The sequence below is a fragment of the Heterostelium album genome (genome assembly GCF_000004825.1).
Source record: "Heterostelium album PN500 unplaced genomic scaffold PPL_scaffold11, whole genome shotgun sequence".
Taxonomy (NCBI): domain Eukaryota; phylum Evosea; class Eumycetozoa; order Acytosteliales; family Acytosteliaceae; genus Heterostelium; species Heterostelium album.
In genome coordinates, this window is record NW_008805073.1 from 1,149,811 (window position 1) to 1,170,726 (window position 20,916).

General features: G+C 28.0%; 13 protein-coding genes across 13 annotated transcripts; 10 read left to right on the forward strand and 3 right to left on the reverse strand.

The window, feature by feature from the left end:
* Positions 1-756: 756 nt before the first annotated feature.
* PPL_09825 (uncharacterized protein) lies at positions 757-1,026 on the forward strand (the record flags this gene model as incomplete). Its single annotated transcript, XM_020580614.1, has 1 exon — positions 757-1,026. The coding sequence occupies one exon, from the start codon at positions 757-759 to the stop codon at positions 1,024-1,026; it is 270 nt and encodes an 89-aa protein (XP_020429201.1).
* Positions 1,027-1,480: 454 nt separating this feature from the next.
* Positions 1,481-1,985, forward strand: dlcC (roadblock/LC7 domain-containing protein; the record flags this gene model as incomplete). The annotated part of the gene is made up of 3 exons (XM_020580615.1): positions 1,481-1,483; positions 1,565-1,817; positions 1,939-1,985. The coding sequence occupies 3 exons, from the start codon at positions 1,481-1,483 to the stop codon at positions 1,983-1,985; spliced, it is 303 nt and encodes a 100-aa protein (XP_020429202.1).
* Positions 1,986-2,142: 157 nt separating this feature from the next.
* On the reverse strand, positions 2,143-3,253 carry PPL_09827 (IST3 family RNA-binding protein; the record flags this gene model as incomplete). Its single annotated transcript, XM_020580616.1, has 2 exons — positions 2,143-2,709; positions 2,771-3,253. The coding sequence occupies 2 exons, from the start codon at positions 3,251-3,253 to the stop codon at positions 2,143-2,145; spliced, it is 1,050 nt and encodes a 349-aa protein (XP_020429203.1).
* A 244-nt stretch (positions 3,254-3,497) lies between these two features.
* On the forward strand, positions 3,498-4,240 carry PPL_09828 (uncharacterized protein; the record flags this gene model as incomplete). Its single annotated transcript, XM_020580617.1, has 3 exons — positions 3,498-3,801; positions 3,876-3,979; positions 4,046-4,240. 3 exons carry the CDS (start codon positions 3,498-3,500, stop codon positions 4,238-4,240), a joined length of 603 nt encoding a protein of 200 aa, XP_020429204.1.
* A 491-nt stretch (positions 4,241-4,731) lies between these two features.
* On the forward strand, positions 4,732-5,544 carry grpE (nucleotide exchange factor GrpE; the record flags this gene model as incomplete). The annotated part of the gene is made up of 2 exons (XM_020580618.1): positions 4,732-4,794; positions 4,909-5,544. The coding sequence occupies 2 exons, from the start codon at positions 4,732-4,734 to the stop codon at positions 5,542-5,544; spliced, it is 699 nt and encodes a 232-aa protein (XP_020429205.1).
* A 246-nt stretch (positions 5,545-5,790) lies between these two features.
* On the forward strand, positions 5,791-8,456 carry alg6 (ALG6/ALG8 family glucosyltransferase; the record flags this gene model as incomplete). The annotated part of the gene is made up of 7 exons (XM_020580619.1): positions 5,791-6,095; positions 6,180-6,354; positions 6,452-6,693; positions 6,783-7,010; positions 7,093-7,330; positions 7,589-7,716; positions 8,333-8,456. The coding sequence occupies 7 exons, from the start codon at positions 5,791-5,793 to the stop codon at positions 8,454-8,456; spliced, it is 1,440 nt and encodes a 479-aa protein (XP_020429206.1).
* Positions 8,457-8,780: 324 nt separating this feature from the next.
* PPL_09831 (uncharacterized protein) lies at positions 8,781-10,481 on the forward strand (the record flags this gene model as incomplete). Its single annotated transcript, XM_020580620.1, has 4 exons — positions 8,781-8,802; positions 9,508-10,002; positions 10,160-10,278; positions 10,314-10,481. The coding sequence occupies 4 exons, from the start codon at positions 8,781-8,783 to the stop codon at positions 10,479-10,481; spliced, it is 804 nt and encodes a 267-aa protein (XP_020429207.1).
* Positions 10,482-12,708: 2,227 nt separating this feature from the next.
* mlcR (Regulatory myosin light chain) lies at positions 12,709-13,831 on the forward strand (the record flags this gene model as incomplete). The annotated part of the gene is made up of 5 exons (XM_020580621.1): positions 12,709-12,711; positions 12,848-13,117; positions 13,203-13,328; positions 13,568-13,614; positions 13,813-13,831. 5 exons carry the CDS (start codon positions 12,709-12,711, stop codon positions 13,829-13,831), a joined length of 465 nt encoding a protein of 154 aa, XP_020429208.1.
* A 510-nt stretch (positions 13,832-14,341) lies between these two features.
* srpR (signal recognition particle receptor alpha subunit) lies at positions 14,342-16,514 on the forward strand (the record flags this gene model as incomplete). Its single annotated transcript, XM_020580622.1, has 3 exons — positions 14,342-14,539; positions 14,623-15,250; positions 15,331-16,514. 3 exons carry the CDS (start codon positions 14,342-14,344, stop codon positions 16,512-16,514), a joined length of 2,010 nt encoding a protein of 669 aa, XP_020429209.1.
* A 50-nt stretch (positions 16,515-16,564) lies between these two features.
* On the reverse strand, positions 16,565-17,169 carry PPL_09834 (8-oxo-dGTP diphosphatase; the record flags this gene model as incomplete). Its single annotated transcript, XM_020580623.1, has 2 exons — positions 16,565-16,845; positions 16,986-17,169. The coding sequence occupies 2 exons, from the start codon at positions 17,167-17,169 to the stop codon at positions 16,565-16,567; spliced, it is 465 nt and encodes a 154-aa protein (XP_020429210.1).
* Positions 17,170-17,600: 431 nt separating this feature from the next.
* On the forward strand, positions 17,601-18,443 carry rps27 (40S ribosomal protein S27; the record flags this gene model as incomplete). Its single annotated transcript, XM_020580624.1, has 3 exons — positions 17,601-17,603; positions 18,097-18,243; positions 18,336-18,443. 3 exons carry the CDS (start codon positions 17,601-17,603, stop codon positions 18,441-18,443), a joined length of 258 nt encoding a protein of 85 aa, XP_020429211.1.
* A 556-nt stretch (positions 18,444-18,999) lies between these two features.
* Positions 19,000-19,350, forward strand: PPL_09836 (tetratricopeptide repeat protein; the record flags this gene model as incomplete). Its single annotated transcript, XM_020580625.1, has 1 exon — positions 19,000-19,350. The coding sequence occupies one exon, from the start codon at positions 19,000-19,002 to the stop codon at positions 19,348-19,350; it is 351 nt and encodes a 116-aa protein (XP_020429212.1).
* A 284-nt stretch (positions 19,351-19,634) lies between these two features.
* ndufs4 (ETC complex I subunit) lies at positions 19,635-20,889 on the reverse strand (the record flags this gene model as incomplete). The annotated part of the gene is made up of 3 exons (XM_020580626.1): positions 19,635-19,756; positions 19,866-20,314; positions 20,879-20,889. 3 exons carry the CDS (start codon positions 20,887-20,889, stop codon positions 19,635-19,637), a joined length of 582 nt encoding a protein of 193 aa, XP_020429213.1.
* Between the last annotated feature and the right edge of the window lie 27 nt (positions 20,890-20,916).

Consider the following 20,916-nt stretch of genomic DNA (forward strand, 5'->3'; position numbering starts at 1 on the left):
ATTGAATAATAGATCTATCTAATTAATGATAATAATATATTCAAACAAACACTTGTAATTATAAAAAATAAAGGTAAAGGTAAAGTCAAATCAACAAATAATCAACTAACATAAAAGTTAATCAATAGGTATTAATTAATTATAACAATACTAAAGGAAAATAATTATTAAAGACTTTTTTGAAAATTTTTAACGTATATTTTTCGTTTTCAAAAAAAAAAAAAAAAAAAACATTCAAGAAAATTTATCAATTTCTTTTGTGAATTTTTGTTTTTCCAAAATAATAAAAAAACGATGACTTTTGCTTATTATATATTTCTATTTTTTATTAAATTTGTTGAAGTTCAGGTTTTAAAAAAATAAATATTTAATTTTAAAATAGATTGATGATGGTGATGATGTCATTGAACTCAAATCGATTTACTTTTTTTGGAAATATGAAAAACCATTGATTTAAAAATCAAGATTTTTTCTGGTCGCAGACGTAGAGTTGACTGGTCGAAAAGATAGATTTCACTGATGAGATTCAAGTCTATTATATATTGGATGACGTATAGTCTTAACTTATTATGAATTTCCGAGTTCAAAAAAAGAGATATTTCGACTTTTAAATAATAAAGATTTCACAAATATCAAAATATTAAAAATTGAGAATCTTGTTTTATTGTAGTTAACACTTTGAGTCCATCAAACAACATTTATATAAAAGCTTTAAAATACTAATTCAATTCAAATACAAATATTAAAAGAAATAAAATGTCATTAAGAATCGTTGTTACAGATTGTTATTTTGTTGATAACAAAGTTATTCCACAAGGAACTGTAGAGTCAGGTGTCTTAAAGCCAGGAATGCTTCTCCTTATCCAAGAGTTGAACATCAAAGGTACCATGTTGCAATTCGAAATGATGCAAGGTGGAATGAACGAGGCTGTCGTAGGTGATATTACTGCATTCAGTTTAACAAACATCTCAGGTAATCTCACCAGAGATATGGTCAAGCCAGGTTTCGTCATCACTCAAGCTTAAAATCAAATAATTAAAACAACAAAAAATACCATTAAAATAGGTATAATTAATTAAAAACAACAACAACAACAATCCATCAAATAAAATAAAATAAAATAAAATAGAAATGTGTATTTATTAAAATAATATAACTTTAAAAACAAACTTTTGATTTTCTTTCTTTTAAAGCCGCTGAATTTGTTAATAAAATATATTATATATATAAATAAAAGTTAAAGTATATTTATCTGTTTGTTACCATTATTATATAATCTAAAAATATCAGACTATCGACTATCTTATAGGAAATGAATATTTTGATATTTAGTTATAGATGAATTTCAGATTTAATTGATAATCAATAATTATAATTTTTAATGAAAATTAAAATTCTTTAAGTTCATTGTGCAACCTTTTTTTTAATCAGATATTTAAATATATATATATATTTTTAGAAAAATACAATAAAGATAAGATGGTAAATAAATTAGTTATTAATAATATATATATTATGATTTAACTTTTCATCTTTATTAATAATGTTATATATATATTACAGACTACAGATTTAAATGTTGATGAAACATTCAAAAAGTTACAGACACACAAAGGTGTAAAAGGTATTCTAATCATCAACAAGAATGGATCAGTGATTAAATCTACATTTGACAACGACACATCACAGCAATACTCTAAACTGATTCTCGATCTATTTCCACGTGCATCAACATTGTTGAAGCAAAACGACGAAAAAGATCAAGTATCTTTCTTTAGAGTTAGATCACAAGATAATGATATAATGGTTTCACCTGGTAATCTATCTCTCTTTCAATCATAACAGATTATTGTTATAATCAATCATAATGATGATGATGATCTTTAAATCAACATTACTAATACATATATATATTTCATTTCAAATTATTTTTATAGATAACGATTACTTTTTAATGGTTGTAAATCAAGTTAAACATGAATAAATAAACAAAAATGTATACTAAATTATAAAAGGAAAGAAATATATCATCATCAATAGATTGTCATTATATCACTTTATTATAATCAATTTAAAAATGGAAATCTATAATAATAATGTTTAAAAAATACAGTATTTTATTTGATATATTGATATTATCTTTATCTCCTACTGCCACTGCTATATTGATTAGATCTATCTCTATCTCTATCATTTGTGTATCTGTCACGATCTCTATATCTATCACGGTCCTCTCTATATCTGTCTCTATCTCTGTCTCTGTCTCTGTAGTCCCTATCCCTATCCCTATCTCTAGAGTTTCTATCTCTATCTCTGTCTCTATCCCTATAGTCTCTATCTCTGTCTCTTTCTCTATCTCTTTCTCTATCTCTTTCTCTATCTCTTTCTTTGTTTCTGTCACTTTCTCTATCTTTTTCTTTTTCTCTTTCTCTTTCTCTTTCATTGTCTCGGTCTCTATCTCGATGATTGTCGTGATGATCTCTCATTTGATTTTCTTTATCTTTACTACTCTGAGTTCTATCATCTTTATGAATATTATTGTCATTATTATTATTATTATTATCTCGAGAATGATCATTGGTTTCTTGCTTAATATCATGATCTTTCTCTTTTTCTTTATCTTTATATTTCTCTGCTTCTTTTCTCTGCTTCTTTTCTTCTTTTTTCAAACGTTTTGCAGCCTTTCTCTCTGATTTCTCTTTCTTTCTCTGATCTTCTTTCCTCAGGTGTCTCGTTCAATCTCTTTAAACGCTTCTCTTCTTTTCTCACTTTTCTTTCTTCTTTTCTCTTTCTCTTTTTATCGTCAGTATCACTATCACTTTCATAATCACTCTCTGTATCTGTTTCATTGTTATTATTATTATTATCTTTATGATCATCACTATCACTATCATCATTCTTCTTTTTCGGACGACGATAATCTTTTACATGATCCACTCTAAGTAATCTACCCATGATATTGTAACCGGTGAGATTATCTACGGCCAAGTTGGTCGATCTCTGATCTTCATATTTGATGAAACAGAAACCCTGTGATTTACCGGTCTCTTTGTTTCGCACCATGTTGCAATCTTCGATCTCACCGTACTGACTCATGACAGCGATGATATCACCTTCGTTCATCTCAAAGGGCATTCCACCAACATACACCCACGGACTATGTGCATAATCTTGATGCCAAGATGCTTTATCAGAGACACCTCTCTCCAATTCCCTTTTATTTATACTTTGAATCTCTCTTATTACATTCATTATATTACATATATATATAAATAATTATATATATTCTAAAAATAATAATTTAATTTATTTTTTTTTTATGATTATTTTATTATTTATTTTTCATGAATTGAATCACAAATTAGGTGACACCAGTGCCGTCAGAGAAGTCGTCATATCTCAACTTTCTTTTAGTGGTTGTAGTGGTATTCAAACAAAATTTACATTTTTTTTTTTTATAATTGTAAATAAACTTTATTGTAGAATATATAATAGAATGTCTACATCTATAGATGAAAATAATAACAATAGTACTAGTAATAGTAGTAGTAATAATAGTGTAATGATGTTGGATGTTGAAGAATATATAGAAGCATTAAATAAAAGATTCACAATTAAACTTTGTAATAGTAAAGACCTTCAGACCAACCTTAAGGAATTGTTTCCAACACCAATCACAGAGATTCTATCAAAACAACAACCTATACATTTGATTTTAGTTTGGACACCTACAACTCTACCAATGAGTGGATACTCTGATAGAACTGATGTAGAACGTGAACAAGTTGCAAATACCGTAAGTAAAAATATGATTTCTATTATTTCTCTATTAAAACACAATAAGAATTCTAATAGTTTATTGATTAGTTTATAGCATTGGCATCAAAGATTTGTAAATCAATATCAGATAATAATAATAATAATAGTGATAGTGTTTCATATTGGTCAGATTTCATTGATCCTTTGTCTGGTGTTCCAGTATGTTAATTGTACCTTAATAATTAACCTATTTGTTGTTTTTTTTTTATTAATTTCATTTCTCAGTATTTAAATAGAGAAAATGTCAATTCAATATTTATACCGACTGATATGGGTGTGCCACTAGGTATCGATATTATAGATGTTGGCTGTTGTCAGGTGATGAGACATCCTGAATGGAGAGTTAGAGCTTTATTCTCAATGATAGTAACAAATGCACCAATCGAGATTATTTCCAATGCAATTAAATCACAAATATAAAACTAAACAATACTTTATTATATATAACTATATCCTATTAAAACGAATTAACCAGAATTGTATATTTACAAAACAGACCAAAATAGATTTAAAATAATATTCTTTTATAACTGTTTCCTTTTTTTTTTTATACAAAGATGATTTATTACCAGATTAATATTATTTGATCAAGTTTTTTTTAAACATTAAACAACCAGGATAAATAAATCATAGCATCTCACCACCAAATTTTTCGTGTCAAGGACTCTGACCAGAAAAAACGAATGTTGTTGAAATTTTGTTTTTTTTTTAATTTTTTTTGAATTTTTTTAATCGACTTCATTCGATTTTGAGTTGTGAGTGCTGTTTTTTTTTTTCATTCTTACTATTTATATTTTTTATCAATCATTAATTATCAAATCTAAATTAATTTATTTTAATTTGATAGAATAAAAATAATATAACAGTATCTAAGTAATACTATACTATATAAATATATATATAAAAACAAAATGAATACTTTTGCTAAAACTTTAATTCCAACTTTAAGATTGGCATCAAGATCCAATTTAATGGTATGTTTTTTATTATTATTATTATTGAAATGATATATCTACACATCATGATGATTGATTTTAATATAACTAACCTAATTTATATTTATATTTATATATTTATATATAATATAGAGAACACAATCAAATAATTTATTTGGTTTGAGAATGTTTGTTGATCAAGCAGCAACAACATCCTATTTAAATAGTCAAAGATATTTCTCCACTGAGAATAAAGCAGCAGAGGAGAAACCAGCCACTGAGCAAGCTGAGGGAGAAAAGTCAGCTGCTGAACCAACATTGGAAGAGCAAATCGCCGACTTGAAGAAGCAACTCGAAGACAAACACACCCAACTTTTATATACTGCAGCGGAGCGTGAAAATGTTCGTCGTTGGGGTAAGGAAGAGGTAGACAAGGCAAAGAAATTCGGTGCACAATCACTCACTAAAGATCTGTTGGAGGTCGTCGACCAATTGGAATTGGCACTCGCTCAATTCACCCCAGAACAACTACAGGCCAACAAAGAACTCAGCAATTTATACGAAGGTGTCAAGATGACAGAGAATCTATTTTTGAAGGTCATGGGTAACAACGGTGTCGTCAGATTCGACCCAATCGGTGAGAAGTTCGATCCAAATGTACATCACGCTCTTTTCCAAGTTCCAGATGCTTCGTGTGACGCTGGCACCATTAAAACTGTAGTAAAGAAAGGTTTCAAATTGAATGATCGTTTAGTTAGACCAGCTCAAGTTGGTGTATCAAAGAAATAAAATAAAAATAAAAAAAAAAAACAATCAATCAATCAATCAATCAATTACTTTTTTTATTTTTTTTTAATTGTATTGTGATCACAACAAAAAAGATATATAACAATGAAATCAATTGTTTTTATACATATTAAACTTGATGATCATCATTTAAAAGTAAAAAAACAATGGTGAAAAAAAAAGTTTTAAAAAATGTTGGACAACTTGTTGATCATTCTAAAAATCAGATGATATTCTAATATTAGAAAAATGTCAGTTCCAGAAGATTTAAAGTATCATAGTCCTATATTTAATAAGCGAGGTGAAACATTGGTTTGGTTGTTATTAATATCATTGTCAGTGTTGATTAGATATGCCATCTCTATTCATCCTTACTCTGGTCATGCCAAACCACCAATGTTTGGTGACTACGAGGCACAGAGACACTGGATGGAGATAACAACTAAACTACCTACCAGCGAATGGTATTTCAATACCACCAACAATGATCTTCAGTATTGGGGTTTGGATTATCCACCTTTGACTGCCTATTCAAGTTGGTTATTTGGTAAAATGTAAGATGATTAACACACACTTTTTATATATGTACAACAACAACAACTAACTAAATAACAAACAAAATAATGTTACTACTATAGTGGTGAAAAAGTTGAACCAGAATCAATGGCACTATATACTTCGAGAGGATATGAAAGTAAATCAAGTAAACTATTCATGAGATCAACTGTAATCGTATCGGATCTACTCATTTGGTTGCCAGCAGTCTTGTTCTTTGTTCAAACGTTCTACAAAGAACAATCATTATTGAAAAGAGTAAGTATTATTATCAAAAGTGTTCAACAACAAATATATATTTTCATCAAAGATTATTGTTATTAACCAATTATTTACTTATTTTATTACTTTTTAGTCAATTGCATTCATTTTCATTTCAATGCAGCCATCTTTGTTGTTAATAGATCATGGACATTTCCAATACAATGGAATATCACTTGGATTTGCATTGTTTGGTATAACTTTTATCTTGAGAAATCAACAGTTGTTGGCAAGTCTCTTCTTTGTACTATCATTAAATTACAAGCAGATGTCACTCTACTATTCACCGGCATTCTTCTTTTATCTTTTATTTACCAATTTATCTTTTAGTAATATGTAAGTATAATCAACTATTGATTCTATTATCTCTCTTTCATTAATATATAAAATAATATTACTTTTTATTACGAATTTGATTGAAACAGATTCAAATCAATATTAAATATTGCTAAAATTGGTATTGTTGTAATCACTACATTCATTATATGTTGGATACCATTCCTATCGCTGGAACAAGCATCACAAGTATTGTTTAGATTGTTCCCTGTTGCGAGAGGACTATTCGAAGACAAAGTAGCAAACTTTTGGTGTGTAGCATCCACTGTTATCAATTTTAAAACAAAATTCTCACCCGAACAACTTTTAAAGTTATGGTATGTTAAATTAACATATTGTTATTATAATCAAACATAATACTAATCAATCATTGTAATATATCTATATATATTTAATTAGTACTCTTACAACATTAGCAGCAATTTCAATCATTGTATACCCATTGATAAAGAAATGTTGGTCTGCCAATTTAAAATCAAACTGGAAAGTTGTAATGTATAGATCACAGCAATTAATGTTTATCTATTCATTGATTATCAGTGCCTTTGCCTTCTTTTTATTCTCTTTCCAAGTACATGAAAAGACTATCCTTTTACCACTGCTACCCGTATCGCTCTTGGTATTGGAGTCAGGCTATGTATCTTGGTTGTTTGGATTGGTATCTACGTTCAGTATGTTCCCACTGCTCTTTAAAGATGGCTTGATTCTTCCATACTTTATTTGTCAGTTTCTCTATATCTTTATTGGATACCAAGTGTTAAACAAATTGAATCAACTGAATAGTTACTCAATCATTAAAAAATTATTCTTAATTGTAAGTAACAACAATAACAACAACAACTCAACTTTATTAAATATTAATACAATTCTAACAATAATGATTATATTTTTATAGATAACAATTATATTGATGTTGGTCAGTCATTATTTATTCGAATTTATTGAACCACCCGTTCATCTACCAGCATTGTTCCATCTTTTAGTTGCATCGATATCGTTTGGATACTTTTGTTTGACAGTGTTGTTTGTATTGATTGAAATGTATTCACCTTTATTATTTACAACAACAAAATCTAAACAGAAATAAAATAAAAGCTAAAACTTAATGGAAAATACATGTATATATTATTGATATAATAATATATTATAATCATGATTTAAAAATAATTGTAATGTCAAATTTAAAAAGAAGTACTCGATGTTTATTAATTCCTTCTCACATAAAATTTTATTAATTACAAATTGACAAAGATGACATTGATTGTTATTTTTATAAAGTACATAAATAATACTAATTTTTGACATCAACAATGTGTGGTCTGTATGGAGGTTAGTGATCCTCTTTCAACAGTTTTCTTTGGCCTAAATCCAGGTGAACAATTTAAGGTTGGAAATATACAAATCTTTTCCAAAATCAATATCATCTACAGGAGATCGAAACGAATACCCAGGGTTAGATCAAACATGGTTCAACCATTTAGTTCATCTAATAGAGACTCCAATAATAAAAGGAAGAGTTCTGATAGTGGAAACAATATGATTGTCAAAGAATTTTATATCCATTCACCAGATCCTTCTAAACCATTTGTACATAATCCCAATTTTAAATGCGGTGCTCATGAAGAGATTCTTATAGTAGAGGACCTGCTCGTTGTCTTAGTAAAAAATGTGTTCCAAAAAATGCCAGATGTTCATCACCACCTACCAAACCTAGATGTAGACCTGATTATAATCTAGTTACTTTTATTAGTGATCCAAACTAATGTCCAGGTTTGTTTTTTAAAATAATTTCATTTATTACATATTGATATCTTTATTAACCTTTTATTTTTTTTTTTTATTTAACTATCCATTTTTTGTTACCCCTTCAACTGTATAAAAATAACTCTAACTTTTTTCCAAAATAAAACTGTGCAAAGTTAAAAATGAATAGTTAAAGTTTTGAGTAAACCAAACAACCCCAATACCATATGATAATACAATTGTGTTGTGGTGTTTCGAACCTAGATGTTCTTGTTGTTTGTGGTGTTAGAGAGTTCTCTGTTTTAGGAAAAACCCCAAAATAAAGAAGGACCTCAATTTAAAAAATGATTCGATTGGTTAAATTTAGTAAAAGATGATGATCGCGAGTGAACTTTAAAACTATGTGGATATCTATACTAAAAAAAGTTTTCTTTAAATAGGTGTTTCCTTTTTTTTTTTTTTTTGTTGTTTGTTTTTGATGTTTTTTTGTTCACAATGCTATCATAATTAGTTGTTATTTTTTATGCTGGACAATCAAAATGAGGACTGATTTTGTCTTTTGAAATTCAGAATTTATCTCCAAAAAAAACCTACCAAAACCATGATCATTTTTAAAAATAAAAAATGTGGATGATCGTTTAGAATCTAACATCCTGCATGATTTAAAGATTTTTTTGAGAAAAAAAAAAAGTGTTAAAAAGGAAAAAGATTATTGAACACATCTTGCTCTGATTATGTGTCACAACCTATCAATTGAATTAGAAACTAGTTTTCTTAAAAAAAAAAAAAAAAAAAAAATTAAATTTATAATTTACAAAGTTTTAGATTATTGTTGTTATTGTTTTTGTTGTTTGTAAACTCTGATACATATATACAATATACATATTATAATAACATTTTAGAAATGTAAGTTTATACTACACTTGAAGAAATCAATCTAAATTATAAATCCTGATTCAAATGATATATTAACTCTATATATAACATTTCATACTTTTTAATTAAATGAATGAAGGGATAACTTGACAAATCTACCTCCTAATATTAAACTTCAAATACTTTCGATGCTAGGTGGAGATGGTATCATACATCGTGTAAATAACAATAGTAATAGTGAAAATGTTGATAAGAATAATAGTATTAGTGATAGTAATATAAATAAAAATGAAAGTAATAATGTTTGTTTAAATGGTGTAAAGCATAAAGATAATAATAATAATAGTAATAGTAACAATAGTAGTAGTAATAGTAGTAGTAGTAGTAATAAAGCAATTTTAGATTTAATAAATGGAATAGGAAAAACAAACATTAATGGGAACAACAACAATAATAATAACAGTGACGATGATGATAATAGTAATAATAAAAAAATAGGTGATAAATTCATTGATTTAACAAATGATATAGATTGTAGTAAACTATCGTTTTTCAATAAAGATCAACTGAGTCAGTTGGAGAGTAAAGGTTATCTGGTGATCGATAACTATATAGGAGAAGAGTTGTTGCGCGCTGCCAAGTTGGAATCTATGTCATTGTATAGCGCAGGAAACAAGCTGCGAGAAGCCGGTATGAGTCGTGGCGATTCCAAGTGGAACGACAGTTCGATTCGTTCCGACCTCATGATGTGGCTCAACAAGGAGACCTGCAAGGATCTGAGTGAAGGCCGTCTGCCACATATATCCGAACTGCTGAAGCGCATGGATCAACTGCGAGTTGAGATCAGCGAGGCGTGTGCAAGCTCGTCGTTTCAACTGGCGGATCGCACACAGTCACAGCTGGCCATCTACAAATCGGGTGGTCGATACATCAAGCACAAAGACTCGTTCGTCGGCGGTAACAATCGTAAGATAACATGCATCTACTATCTTAACAACCAGTGGAAAACAGAGGATGCTGGACAACTACGATTGCACCTATTCGGTGAGCACATCGATATCGATCCACTTGGTGACCGTCTCTTAATATTCCTTTCCGAGTATGTTCCACATGAAGTTTTGGTATCAAACGCAAACGAAAGAATAGCAATTACATCATGGTTCTATTGATATATCATTCAATTTATATCATTAATTATATAAGTAAAAAATCAATATATTTCTTTATCAATTTAAAAAAGAGAAAAAACAATCAAATGGATTAGAATAATAATAATAATAATAGTATCTCCAACCAACAACAACAACAAAACAAACAAGAAATGAAATGAAAACTAAAAGAAGAAGAATTAAATTAAATTAAATAATAAATATTTATTTGTAAAAATTTGTACAAACAAAAATAGAACACAACTTATTTTATTTTATTTTATCTTTTTTATGCTAAAGAATGTAATAATGGATTAATAAAATTCTATTATTTATTTAATATTAATTGAAAAACATCAAATAGATCATGATTTTCATTGAATTTTTTCGTAAATCAACAACAATGATCATTTGGTAAAAATATATTTTGATTGTTTCTCATTGTTTTGGTCAAATAATCACAAGTCAATCACAATTCAAAAAAAAAAAGAAAAAGAATCTAAAAATGGGAGATGTATATGCCATCGATGTAACAAAATTATTTACAAATTAATGGGTCTACCCATTTTTCAAATAAAATCAGTTTGATGACAATTTTTTCTTTTCATTTTTATGATTTTGTACGAAAAACTTTGGCTCTGATCAGCGTCTATTATGATGGTGGGGCGAGAAAAATCGATACCAATTTAGAAGAATCATGACCTTAATGGTTAGGGGAAAAAGCAATCAAATGATTTCTCTGTTTTTGCTTTTTTTTTTTGAAAAAAACAATTATTTAATTTAATATTTATCTTATTTTTCAATAATCTATAATTCCATTTCACCGACATTTCATTTGTTTCGATTCGATTCGTATTAGCATACAGATACATTAGATAAACAATTGTTAGTATTACTTTTATCTATATTCATTCTCTTTTTTTTTTTTTTTTGTCATCTTCTTCTCTCTCTCTCTCTCTTCTTTATTTGTTCAATCATTGTACAAAACAGTGGAAACATTAGATTAGAACAACAGGACAATGGATAATTGCATTTATATTTGAATCATGTTTGGTTGTTATAGAATATATAATATTTATATTTAGTTCAAATCCAAAACCAACCATTTTATACCCATATTTTATTGGTTTCGGAAATAAGTAAAACCCATTAGTTCTTGATATATGGAATATGGAAATAAATTACTATTATTACATTTCACACCAACAAATAAATAACTTTAAAGTTGTAAGATTTATGATGAATCTGATCCAACGACACACATTCACAAATACATTAACACATTTATTGTAAATCAAACTTTTTTTTTTTTTCATCCATTCCAACTCATCAATCAACTTTGTCATTCAATGATTTTTTTAAAATAATGACAATAATAAAAAAAGCAGTGCCATTAATCAAATTAAACTCATAAAAGAGTAATATAACCCCATAACATGATCATGATCACCCAAACATTATTATTATTATCATTACTACTATTATAGTATACGCTGCCAATGAATTAATTGATTTTGCTAAATTAAATTAAGCTTGTTGGTGTGTGTTGTTTTTTTTGTATCAATCAATCACTTATCTTATTTCTTGTTCACACATCTGAAATTGTAGAGAACAACAATAATAATAAAATTAAAAAAATAAATCAACAAACAAAAATAAAATAATTATAATTTTAAAACAAAATTAATCTATCAGCAGTAATGATGGTGGGTGAATGCAACCATCATTACTGTGGATTTTATCTTTTTTTTTTTTGAAAAAAAATTATTTCAAAAATCAATTAGTTTTTTTTTTTTTTTTTGTTTTGGTGGAGTTGGTGGTGTTTTTGCAATAACCAACACAATTTATTAAAAAAAAATGAAAACCCATCAAATTTCAAAAAAAAAAATTAATTTTTCATCATTATTTTATTTTTCTTTAAAAACCAACAAAATTAGCTAGCCATTTTCTAACTAACCCTTCAGATTGATTTTTTTTAGATTTCAATAATTAAGCAGCAACATTATATAATTATTTTACATTCTAGTGGAAGCACCTCCTGAGTAAACACATTTTTCAAGCAGACCAGCTCTACTTTTTTTTTTGGTTTTTTGTTTTCATTTTATTTTATTTCTCTCTGTACTTTAAACAATATATATATATAATTATTTATTTATTTAATAATTAATTAATATCCAACAAACTCACTTTTAATTATATACATATAATATAATATAATACCAACCAATATAATATTACATTTAAAAAAATGGTAAGTTAAAATATATTTTTTTTTATAAATTATAAATATAGATATCTTTCTATAAATAAATATCATTATATAAATTATAAATATTATTATTAGTATTATGATGATATTAATTTGAAAATTTGGATTGATTAATTAGGCATCAACAAAGAGAAGATTAACAAGAGAAGAATCATCAGTTGTTTTGGGAGAGGAACAAGTCGCTGAATTGAAGGAGGCTTTCGAACTCTTGGATAAAGATAGAACTGGTGTCATCAAGAAGGACAGTTTGAAGACTTCATTGAAGCAATTCAATATCTTTGTCACCCAAGAACAATTAGATGAGATGTTTGCTGAAGCCGATATGACCAAGACTGGTGGTATTGCTTTCCCAGAGTTCATGTCCATGATGTCACGTCGTATGAAACAAGTATGTTGAATTATCATTAGTTGAAATGATCTCAACTGACGACTTACTAATCAATCAATCAATCGATCAACAATCAATATTATAGACTAGCAATGAACAAATTTTATTAAATGCATTCAAGACTTTTGATCCAGAAGGATTGGGATACATCCCAACAAAGGATATGGCAAAGGCTTTGTTGACCTTGGGAGACAAACTTACAGAGGCTGAGGTATGTGTCAACATTATCACATTATTTTTCAACAACAACAATCACGTGATTGTTTTTGGTTTTTTTTATTTATTTTTCAAAGTAAAACTGAAAGCAAGTTGGCTCTTTGAAACCCAACTTTTTTTTTGTTTTTTTTTTTGAAAAAATTCAATTCCAAATTATTTTTTTACATCGATGACAGTACAGCTTACTAATTTTTTTTATTTGAAAATTATTATCTTTTTTTTTTTTAATTTTAGTTACAAGAACTCTTGACTATTTGTGAAAACGAACAAAAGCAAGTGAAGTATGACCTCTTTGTTAATACCCTTTTCGCTAAAAAATAAGTGATTAAATAGTTCAAAATTGTGCAATAATAAATTAAAACCAATCAAAAAAAAAAAAAAAAAACAAACCAAAAAACAAAAAAAACAGTCCAAATTAATATAATATATATATAATATTAATAATAAGAATTTGTTGTAATAAATATAAATTAATTAAGATCAAAATCAAACGATTGAAATTGATTCAATTATAATTATTGGATTTTTTTGTTATTATTATTTTGATCAATTTAAATATTTTTTTATTTTATTGAAAAAGATATATGTCCAAACCATCCAATTAATAAACTATGATTCCAAGTCAAGGAAAAAAAATGTGATATTTGAAAAAAAAAAAAGTCAAATTATTTTTTATTAAAATGATGTTGACTTTTTTTTTAATTTTGCAATTTTTTTAATTTTTTTCATTCCCCACAAAGTGTCTGACAAAAATACAGTCAGACTTAATAATAATTGTGTTTGTTGGCTGTTTTTTCTTTATTTTACACAAAAACGAAACAACTATAAATAATAAAATAATACCTTTTTTTATTTATTTAATTATTGTTTTTTTTTTTTTTTTTGAAATTAAAATAAATAAAAGTTTTATCTAGATATAAATAGAAATAATAATCAATAATAGTATATAAATAATCAATAATAATAATTAATAAATTTAATATATATATAAAATAATAATAAAAAAAGATGATTGATAATTTTACAATTTTAACAAAAGGAGGTATTGTATTATTATCAATTGAATGGGCAAGACTCAAAGGTCATCCAATCAATAATTTGATTCGTAAGGTATTGGTACAAGAGAGAGGTTCAGAGACATCATTTCAATCTGATAACTATACTTTGAAATGGACTTTTGCAAATGAAGTTGATTTAATATTTGTTGTAAGTATAAGTTTAAAAAAAAAAAATAACAAGTATTAAAAATTGATATTAATAATATGCGATCGCATTATTTATATATACAGGTTGTATATCAAAAGATTTTATCTTTGATGTATATAGATGAATTGTTGAATGTCGTAAAGAGAAAGTTTGTAAAGATGTACAAGGATGTTTTGGTTTCCATTAAGAATTCATCGGATGACTTGGCAATCGATACTTTTGAACCTTTCAAGGAAAAGTTTGATTTGATTCTCACCAAGGTGGAGACTCTTTCAAAGATGAAGCAATCGTCTGCCGCACCACCAAAGCGTTACGAAGATACCGAGAAGGGTAGAGCTGCTATCGAGTTGAAACGTGAGAAGGAGTGGAAAGACAAGAAGAGTGGAAAATCTGTAAATAAAAACAAGAGCAAGGACAAGGATAATAAGAAAAAGGTGAACGGTGCCAACAGTAGTAATAGAAATCAAAGTAGTAGCAGCAGCAGTAGTGATGATAGTTCTGAAAATGAATCGGATCAAGAAAACTCTAATGAAGATTCAAATGAACAAGATGTTGATTCTGATGAACAACAAGAAAAACAACAACAACAACAAAACAATAATAACAACAAGAATACACCAACTTCTCCAAAACAATCTAGTGTATTTGATGATGCAGAAGATGAAGAAGATCCAGATATTGCAAGAGCAAGAAAAGCTCTATTAAAAGCACGTAAGTTATTATTAAATAATTAAATATATTTTAATAGTTCTAATTTATTAAAATATTAATAATTAACAATCAATTTCTAGAAATTGGAGCAAATAAAAAAACACCAACAAAGAAATCATCTTCTTTTATATCATCATCATCTAATAAGGATAAGGATATAAATACACCACCACCAAAAAAGGAAAAGAGAGTTTCCGATACAAAGATCTCAAAGAGTGAGATGGCAGAGATTGACAAGTCTGATAAATCTGGAAAGAAAAAGGTTGTCGTCAAGGAAAAGTTTGTAAAGCACAATATGGAAATGGATGTAAGCTCTGACGAGGAAGACAAACCAGTCTCTGGTTTCATGAAGTACTTCCAAACATTGACTGGAAGTAGAACCATTGACAATAACGATCTCGAGCCGATTCTCCAGAAATTAAAGTCACATCTCACCTCCAAGAATGTAGCACTCGACATTGCAGAGAAGTTGGTCGATTCCGTTGGACAGAGTTTGCAAGGCAAGAAGTTGTCTACTTTCCAGGGTGTCAACTCTGTCGTCAAGCAAGCAATGGAGGAAGCAGTCACTAGAATCCTCACACCGAAAAAGACTATCGACATTCTCAGAGATGTCCAGGCGGTGCGTGGAACTCGTCCCTACACTATTGTTTTCAGTGGTGTCAATGGTGTCGGAAAATCAACCAATCTCGCCAAGATTTGCTATTGGTTGACCGCTCATGGATACAAGGTAATGATGGCAGCTTGTGATACTTTTAGATCCGGTGCTATCGAGCAGCTCAAGACACATGCCGAGCGTTTGAACGTCGAAGTATTTGAGCGTGGCTATGGAAAGGATGCCGCATCGATTGCCGGTGAGGCAATTGATTATGCACGTGCTACCAATCACGACGTGGTGTTGATCGATACCACCGGTAGAATGCAAAACAACGAGCCATTGATGAGAGCACTCTCGAAGCTCGTCAATCAAAACACAATCGACTTGGTACTCTTTGTAGGTGAGGCACTCGTTGGAAACGACGGTGTAGATCAACTCGTTAAATTCGACAAGTCACTCTCGCTCCTAGCAGATTCCACTCAAACCAAGGTCAGAACCATCGATGGAATCATTCTCACCAAATTTGATACCATCGATGACAAGGTCGGTGCTGCCATCTCTATGGTCTATTCAACTGGACATCCAATCATCTTCCTTGGAACAGGTCAAAATTATACTGATCTCAAACGTATGAATGTTAAAGTTGTAGTTAAGTCGTTATTAAATTAGAAAATAAAAAGAAATGATCATTTGTAAACAACAACAATTTACTTGAGTATTTATTTATTTATCATATACTCTATATTATTTATATTATTTGTATAACTTTTTAAAATATAATCAATATTAATATGAAAAGTGAAATCGAATGGATTTGATAGATCATCCGAGCTATCTATAGGTGCACGAAAATGAGGAAACCATATTTTAACATCTTCCCACATCTGTTCTAGAGGCAGTGGTTCATTTAAACTGAACCATTGAGGTGACATCTCTTCTGATTCCACAAGTTCACCTGTCCATTCATTTACTTGATAAACACTACATTCTGTTGACTCTTCTATTTTTGGATAGATGAAATTAAGTATTCCTCTTTATTGTTGGTATAATAGTTATTATTTTTTTAAAGATTCACAAATATATCAATCTCAATGACATTTCAATCTTCAGAGGTAATATCATACCTAAAAATTAAGTTACTAGGTTTCAATCCAACCTCTTCTATACATTCTCTGATGGCTGCACTTTCTATTGACGAATCTGTAGATTCTACTTTTCCTCCAGGTCCATTAAATTTTCCTGCACCAAATCCTCTTTTCTTTAGTGCTAATAGAATATTTTGATTTTCACTATCAATAAAGAAACATAATGTTGTTTTTCTCATTCTTATTTTATTTTTTGTTTGGTGATGTTTCTCATTCTTTTGGTAAATCGTCGTTTTTTTATTCATTTCAAAAAAAAAACTATCACAAAAATTAAAATAAATAAATAAATTTTATTATCTTATATAGTTTACTATTCATTTCTTAGAAAAAATAAAAACAAAGATAAATGTAAATCTTAAGATATAAAAATAAAATTAATATTTTAAAAATTTGTTTTTTGTTTTACAAAACTTTGCCCGGGCTGAATTTTTTTCGTTTTTCATCTTCGTTATTCCCAACGTTTCAATGATAATACAAATTATTTTTTTGAAATTTTTTAAAAAAAATAAAAAATAAAATTTTTTTATCGATTTTCTTTCCATACACTCAAAAGCATCACGTGTTGAATTTTTCACTTCCTTTTTTTTTGTCATACAGATCAATCCAAACAATGGTGTGTATCTTTATCACTTTATTTTTTAATATGATGAAATGATTTCATTATTTAAATAGCTATTTGAGTAGTTTAGTTTGGTTGTTAGTTTATTATCAATAAGAAGTTTAGAAAAAAAACAAATAAAATAATCAAAAAAAAATAAAAAAAAATAGAAACATTAGAGTAGTTACATATTAGAATCAAAAATAATAAAATATATATACAGATATAGGTTGAAATTAGAATATAAAATAGAATGTCGATACAGATTCAGATAGATTGGTAGAAAGATAATATTTTTAGTGAAATAAAATAAAAATAATGAATAATAATAATAATAAAATAAAAATAATAGTTTAATAATAATGATAAATTATAAATGATAGATAATGAAACAACAACTAGTTTAAACGAACAAATGCTATTTTTATTGTTATGAAAATTATTATTTCGTAAACCCCAAATTATTCGTTTTACTAATTTTTTTTACTATTATATAAACAATATAAAGGCTAGAGAACGTGGTGATTTGCTATTCCCAAGCATCGAATCCGAGAAGAGAAAACACAAGTTAAAGAGATTGGTTCAATCACCAAACTCTTACTTTATGGATATTAACTGTCACGGATGTCACACCATCACAGTTGTATTCTCACATGTAAGTAATCAACTGAATTTATAATTATTCTTTTTTTATTTTTGTCAAATTATTAATCAAACAATTAATTATTAATTAAACAATGATAATAGGCTCAAACCGTTGTCTTATGTAGCTCATGCTCCACCGTTATTGCTCAACCAAGTGGTGGACGTGCTAAGATTACACCTGGATGCAGATTGCGTCACAAGGGAGAATAAGCATCCAGTTTATTCTGATTTGAGTTATGCCCTTGGAATACCTCTTTAATAAAATAACTAGGTTTACTAAAGATCTATTAGAAGCCGTCACTATTATTATTATTTTTCAATTTATTTTTTTGTTTTAAAAACCCCACGTAAATCAATTACGAAATAACAACTTTTATTGAGAATGATCGATCTGCATCCAAATTATGCTGATGCTTATTACAGGTTGGCTTTAATTCTTAAAGTTGAGGATCGATCATCTATCATTCTACCATCGGTCTATCAATGACACGACAACTATACTGATTCCAACTCATATTATAACCTTGCAACGACACTCTCAAATGATGAATCAATAATCAATGACAGAACAACAACTATACTTGAAATCAATAGAATGTGATCCAACCCATGCCTGGTCATATTTTAACCTTCCAATGACACTTTTAAGAGGTAAATCAATCATTCTTAATGATGGACAATCAATGACAAGACAACAACTATACTTGAAATCAATAGAATGTGATCCAACCAATTTCAATCAATCATACTTGATGATGGTCAAACAATGACAGAGCAACAAATATACGTGAAAGCAATAGAATGTGATCCTAACTATCTCGATTCATATAATAGCCTTGCAGCTACACTTTCTCGTGGTGAATCAATTACACTTAATAGTGGACAAGTACTTACAAAACAACAACTATATCTGGAATCACTAAGATTGAATGATAAACAAACATTTATTTACAGAAGGATTGGATTAACACTTTTGAACAACAAACAAACCATTACACTTCCAGATGGTCAACAAATGTCAAGGAGACAACTACTTCAAAAAGAAGAAAACCGTGGTAGAGGTAATAGATTTATAAATAAACTAACTTACAGAATGGATGACCCTTCAATTATATAAATAAAAACTACAATTAAATTAGATATACTTTCTCATCGAAATAGTTTGTTTTTTGTTTTTTTTTTCGACCATTGTTTTAAAAGATCTTTATTTATTTATTACATATTCTATAGTCATTTGAATTAAAGTGTTTGTTGTTTGTTGCTTGTTGTTTGTTGTTATTTTAGAGTGTATTTGTATTTAAACAGATAAAGTATTATCAATCTGTTTTTAGAGTCGGCTTGTTATTATTTATTTATTTTTTTGTTTGAATCCAATAAGTTTATAATAGGTGCTATAGTTGTTTATTTGATATTTGATTCATCCTCTTGTTCTCTGACCAATTCTCCTTTATATAAAAATCTGTAACCGTATCTCTTTTTCTTTGTTGTAACAACATCTTCTTGTAAAACTTCATAGTTTAAACCTATCATAATAATAATTTAATGTTTAAAAAACCATTAGTTAATAACTTATTAATAGATAAACCGAGTTCTTTCGTTATCTTATCATATTCAAATGATAACGCATCTTACCATTTTCTTTACAATAACTGATTGCACCAGCTTCAGAGTCGAAGGCCAATTGTACTTGACCGAGAGTACCGGCGGATGCCCACCAACCCATGAGACCGTCATGCCACTTGTCGACGATTGGCAATTCAAGACGCCACTTACGAGTACGAAGAGTACCGGATTGCATTGTGATTCTCGATGGTCTGTAGATGAGTACGGTCTTACCGTCTACCTTGATACCATTGACGAGATGTCTGATGTGTAAGTTGCTTGGTGTATCGGTAGCTTCGTGAGTTCCAACCTTCAAGTCATTGCTGTCAATGACAACAGTATCGTAAGAATCATCTGGTTTCTGTGTTGAGAATTGTCTGTTGAATCCAACCAAAGCACTTCTATTCAACATGCTAACATTCTGCTGAATAGATGGTGTTCTTCTCAACAAAGTTAAAGAGCAACTCGATGTAATCAATCTTTTGAACATCTTATTAATAATATATATTGAAAAAGTATCGTTATAATAAAATAACAAAGTAAATATGAAAAAAAAAATTTTTAGAAAAAAAAAAACAATCAATAAAAAAAAAATGAAAAAGAAAAAAAAATCAATTAAAAAAATAAATAACAAAAAAGCAATTGATCAAACAGTAATAAAAATAATGTAAACCAGATCACAATGATTGGATTGATAGGTTTAGTTCTTAATTTCATTATATTAATTTATATTTATGTTAATCTATTGAAATGGATTTGTAAGTTCAACTATCTTTGAAAAAACTATACATATGCAAAAATGATTATTAGTGGATACTTTAGTAAAAAGTTATATAACTATTTCAATTAAAAAGTTGATATAAGATATTATATCTTTCGATCTTCAAATTTTTAAAAAATTTTTTTTTTTTTTTTTTTTTTACAAACTTTTTTTTTTTTTTTTTTTTACAAAAACTGGTCGAACGAAAGGGTGTACTCATTTTTCCTGGCGATTTGTATCACTTTAAAGACAATTAAAATTATCCTTCTATTACTATATTTACTTGGATCTCATTGTTTAGAGTTTCGAAAGTAAAAGGTA